Here is a 5,437-nt window from a genome sequence, read left to right on the forward strand (position 1 = left end):
AATCAACGAAATAATAATGTGTATTTGTCGCGTCTTAATGCGATTATGGGCTGCGTTTATTTTTGTTGGAAACATAGGAATGATGTAATTTTCAACAATCGAGTAGTTGATGTGGAGGGGGTAACTAGGGAGATCATTGAGATGTGTAAGTTCCGAATGCTACATAAGCTTCGGATTACGGGTCGAAGGGGGCGAGCCATGGTTCGTCGTATGCATTTGAATTAAGGAGATGTAATCTTTTGTCATTTTATACAATTATTTACCTTTTGGCAAAAAAAAAAAACCTAGAATACAAATTGGTTGCATGAAAAACCAAATTGATAGTATATTTGATATGATCAACCCTGTTTTGGACGAATTTATGCCAATAGATCTTAATTCGTTAGGTTGTAGCGTTAAGATAACTAATACATATCGATTAATTATACATCAAGATAGTCGGATTAAAAACGATAATAATGACTAGATTATTGAATTACAACATCAGAGCTAAATTCAAAGATACAAGTAATGTATGAAAAAAGTAATTGGAAAAGAGTAATTGAACTTATCTTCATCGAACGGGCCAACAGAATTACATGGCAGACTGACAGAATTACAGGACTGAAACGAGTATATGGAGGATTACAAGATGGAAACAAGTATATTGAGGGGATCAAATTCCGTAGTTTGGTGTTGACGTACATATGAATTGTAGATCTGCATGGAGTAGGTTAGAAAGTCGAAATAAGAGTTTATCGGAATTGGATCCGCCCTCACAAGGGCAGAACGACTCCCTTTTATAGCTGAAATCTACCTAGCAGCGTGCTCCTCAAGTCATGGACGGTTACAACAACTTCCGGATTTTAAGGAACCAGTGGAGAATAAATCTTTAGCATGCTAAAGCCACAATAATAGGGATTCCGTAACGATTTGGACCTTTTCAAAATGGTTCCTATATACGAGGGATCGACGTCGTTTCGATTACTAGCTGCAAAACCTCAACCCTACCAAACTCTAGAATACCTATTGAAAAATTTATTGAAATTCTGGAAATAACTCATATAAGATACTTGTATCAGGAAATCAGAAGTTAACATGTGGTGTACATAATTTTGTGACATTGAATATTTCAGATTTAATGCTTATTGTTACTTTCATAGTTTGGTTTGTTGCAAAATAACGCACGGCACAAAAAAAGAGAGCACGATGAGCACCATCCTTTCCGCGGTTGTAAAACTACCCTTCCCATCTCATTGCAAAGTTCAGAATAAAAAAACAAAACAAATCACCGTCCGTACATCTTCCACAGGTATATTCTCACATTGTCCCTTCTCGCGCCCCTTCCTCCAGATTTTCTCCCCTACCGTTTCCCTCTCTGCACGTTCTTCCACCTGCTACGCTTCCGCTTCAGGTATCCATCTCTCTCCTCTTCTTCTCCCTCTCCATCGACATCTATCCTCTGTTCACGTCGGTCTACTCTTGCGTTCTCTCTCTTTTCTGAACTATATGTTACGGTGTGAATCCCGATTTCGTGACATTAGGTTACTCAAAAATGTATGTGCGGTTGATCTGGTTGTCTGACATATGTTTTGAATTGAAAACGAGATAGATTATGAGAAGAAGAAAAAAATTCGGATTCATGACAGAAGATTGAAATGACAACTGCCAAATGCCTGTTTAGTGTGTCCTTGAGGTTCGTCTTTGAGAAGGAGACGAAACTAGTTGCTTGCTTTTGTGTATTTAATTCACACTGTGACGTCCGTAATCATGCTGTATGCCGCTTATTGGTTCAAAAGTGTTCATTGATGAGATCACTAGAGTTTTTAACTTATATCATTGTTCTTGTTCATGTTTGAAAGCTTCAGATCTAACATTTTGATTTCATCCCCCAAACTTCACCTGCTTGCTTATCTGCAGACATGGATTCCAAAGCAAGCCTTGGTCTGTATCCCTCGCACAGATGTAAAACTATTTATTTGGTGTGTCTTACTTCTCTACTTTACAGCTTTCCATGTAGATTCAGCTACATACATGGTCTGAAAGTTTGCTTCAGCTCTCTTTTAAGATCTGTGCTTTGTATTTACAGGTTCGACATGCGCAAGGATATCACAATGTTGCTGGTGAAAAAGATCATGGATCATACATGTCGTATGATTATGTAGATGCAACCTTAACACCACTTGGATGGGAGCAGGTAGTTGATAAATGCTCTTTCTATTCTCTTCATCCTTTTCTATGTAATATGTAATAAGCTCCTGGTGCTTTTGACAGGTGGATAACTTACGGAAACATGTTCATGCCTCTGGTATCATCAAGAAGATTGAATTAGTTATTGTTTCTCCTCTCACAAGGTCAATCTGTGTTTATATGTTTGGTTAAAACTAAAAGAGGAAAAAAACTTGCTATGGTTTTAATTTTTAACACTTATGTATTCAGGACAATGCAAACTGCAGTTGGAGTTTTCGGAGGTGAGGGCTATAGTAATGGGGTTGATGCAACACCTCTCATGGTGGAAAATGCATGGGAAAGCAGCCGCCCTGCTATTTCTAGTTTGAATTGCCCACCATTTTTAGCAGTAGAGCAATGTCGCGAGCATTTGGTATGTCAATAAATTCTAAGCTAAATTCTAGTTCTGCATACTGAAAAGTGAGACTTCCTGCAGGGAGTTCATCCTTGTGATAAGAGAAGGAGCATAAGGGAGAACAAACCGAAATTTCCTGGAATTGATTTTTCACTTGTAAGTATCAAAACAATATAGTATTGATGCTTTAACATATTATGATAATTTCTTGATGTGACTATCAGATAGAAACTGATGATGACGTGTTGTGGAAGGAGGATATTAGAGAGACAGATCCAGAAATCGCTGCTAGAGGGATGAAGTTCATGGAATGGTATCTTCAAGTTCAAACTTATATTTATAGCGATATGTACTTGTCTAGTAAGTAGTAACGGATTTAGCTGTGTTGATTATTCAGGTTATGGACAAGGGAGGAGAAGGAGATAGCTATAGTTAGCCACAGCGGTTTCTTGTATCAAACGCTCAGTGCATTTGGAAATGACTGTCATTCTTCTGTAAAGAGTGAAATATGCACACAGTGAGTAATTCTATATCATTTAGTGTAATTCTGTCATCTTCACTTCTTCTAGTAATCACTGATCATGGATTCTGATATTTGTACAGCTTCAAGAACTGTGAACTTCGATCAATGGTTCTTGTGGACAGAGGGTGAGCGCAATTGAAAATGTGTATTGCCCAATTATATATGCTTTATATTAACATTATAACATAATTTTTGTAGATTAATAGGAAGTGATAGCTCTGATAAGAACTTCCCTGGGAAAGTCCCAAGTGGTGCTGATCTTCCAAGTGATGTTGCAGACAAGTAGCTGGAGCAAGGCGCATATACCTGCAATAAAAGGAATATATTAGCTAATATTTATTGTTGGCCTTTATTTCGTTATAATCTGATCTTCATCGTAATTAAACTATACAGCCTGTGATTGCTCAGTTGATTAGAGATTTACTTACTTGGCGACTTTTCTTATAATGATGCAGTGATATTACATACTAATCAACTGTTGTTAACCTTAGTTTATCGAACTGGAAGTTGGTTAGGATGGAAGCAGACAATTCAATTAGACCTGACAATCCGGTCAGGCAAGTTGGGTTCGTGTTAGAGAGTTTTGTGTTCGTGTCATTTCGGGTCGGGTCGGTTAAATGGGTTAGCTTACTTGGATTTTCTCATGCATTTTGTATTTTTTTTCCTTTAATAAAATATCAAAAAAAACATTACTTTATAAATATATATTCTTGATACGACAGGTCGAATATGACCCAGCGGGTTGGGTCATACTTTGACCCAGAAGTTTCTCGGGTCATGGGGTCGGGTCAAAACGGGTTCCACGAAAACACAGGTCGGGTTTGTATGACCCAGAAATAGTGATTTAATGATGGGAAAGAGACGACAAATATCAAAGTGAAGCCAACCTCAGTATCGATTTCTTCCTATATATTTATGCTATTCTATAGGTTCTCCCACTCTATTGTATTACCTTCAATTCTTAGTATATGTATGCAGTTTGTTGACATTTTACCATGTTGATTAATAAAGAGGATGAAATGGAATTTGAAACTTCAACAATAAGGCTCAAATATTTGACAATAATCGTTTATAAGCTTAACCAATAATATTGTAATGTACAATAACCCATGAAGTATCACAAGTGGACACAAAAGCTACATGGTCAACAAATTATATTACAAGCATGTGTTTATCCTACAACGCGCATTGTATGTTTAAGCAACAATTGCTCTATTAATGACTAAGGACAATGACACCTCAATTCTACATGTACAAATATGGGTACAAAGATCAAAAACCTGAACACGAGCCCGTGCGAAGCACATGCAATATTAGTTATAGCCTAGTACCGGACAAATTTAACTTTTTGGCTTGCTTGAATCATTTATTGTCTCAAATTTAACGCATGTATATTTCTTACTAGAAGTCAATGCATCCTTTTTTACTAATATTAAACCCAATTTTGTATCTTCTTTTTATCAATCTTATCTTAATTTTAATTTTAATTTTAATAAACTTAGCTTTTTATCACTTATCTCATTAAAAGTCTCACTATAACTTATATATTTGTCTTCTCTTTTCTAATATGAACCAAATTTAATTCATTATTTATTCTAACCTTAATTCCTCCTCTAAAATTCTAGAGAAAAAGCTATTTTTTGATCTTGAAAATTTCATTTTTACATTTAAGTTTTTATTCATCATCTATCTATAACCTATTTATTTTCACAAAAATATTATTCAATTTCTATTATGCGAAATAAAATGACACAATATACATCCCGTATAAGCATAAATCATATATAAATGTTAAAGTATATTGATTTAGTGCTAATAATTTCTACTTATTTGATAGAACGACATTTAAAATAATCAAAATTACCACCTGCATAACCCATTCTTTACTCTAACCATAATCCTCCTCTAAAATTTAATAGAAAACTATTTTCCGACCTCTAAAATTTTATTTTACTTTAAGTTTCCAATCACTATTTATCTATATCCAATTTTTTTACAAAAATATCATTAATATTCCATTACTACGGAAAAAACAGAATATCAATCTCATGTAAACATAAATCGTACATAAATATCCAAGCTAGATTAATTTAGTGATAATAACTTCTACTCATTTCATAAACACTTAAATCGATTAAATTTCCTATAAATTTCCTATATAAATAAATCGGAGTGTGCCTCAGCTAGTCAAAGAGATAAAGAGATAAGCACTAATATATAGACTATAAAACCAACTACATAATGAACATAGTCGGACATTAATTACGAACTAGGGACTCCACCTCAAGACTGTTCTTTCATTCATTTCATTATTCAACACTTCGACTTACTTCAACACACAAAGCTAACCA

The 5,437-nt window shown here is 34.9% G+C and overlaps 1 protein-coding gene across 1 annotated transcript; it reads left to right on the top strand.

The window, feature by feature from the left end:
• Window positions 1-1,901: 1,901 nt before the first annotated feature.
• On the top strand, window positions 1,902-4,174 carry LOC141249552 (uncharacterized). The gene is made up of 12 exons (XM_073669674.1): window positions 1,902-1,961; window positions 2,069-2,176; window positions 2,254-2,333; window positions 2,419-2,581; window positions 2,645-2,719; window positions 2,788-2,876; window positions 2,961-3,080; window positions 3,167-3,211; window positions 3,285-3,368; window positions 3,578-3,707; window positions 3,809-3,827; window positions 4,098-4,174. The coding sequence occupies exons 1-12, from the start codon at window positions 1,902-1,904 to the stop codon at window positions 4,172-4,174; spliced, it is 1,050 nt and encodes a 349-aa protein (XP_073525775.1).
• Window positions 4,175-5,437: the final 1,263 nt, after the last annotated feature.

The sequence above is a fragment of the Phyllobates terribilis genome, unplaced genomic scaffold, assembly GCF_046119375.1.
Source record: "Phyllobates terribilis strain yellow unplaced genomic scaffold, ASM4611937v1 Scaffold_4752__1_contigs__length_57572, whole genome shotgun sequence".
Classification (NCBI taxonomy): Eukaryota; Metazoa; Chordata; class Amphibia; order Anura; family Dendrobatidae; genus Phyllobates; species Phyllobates terribilis.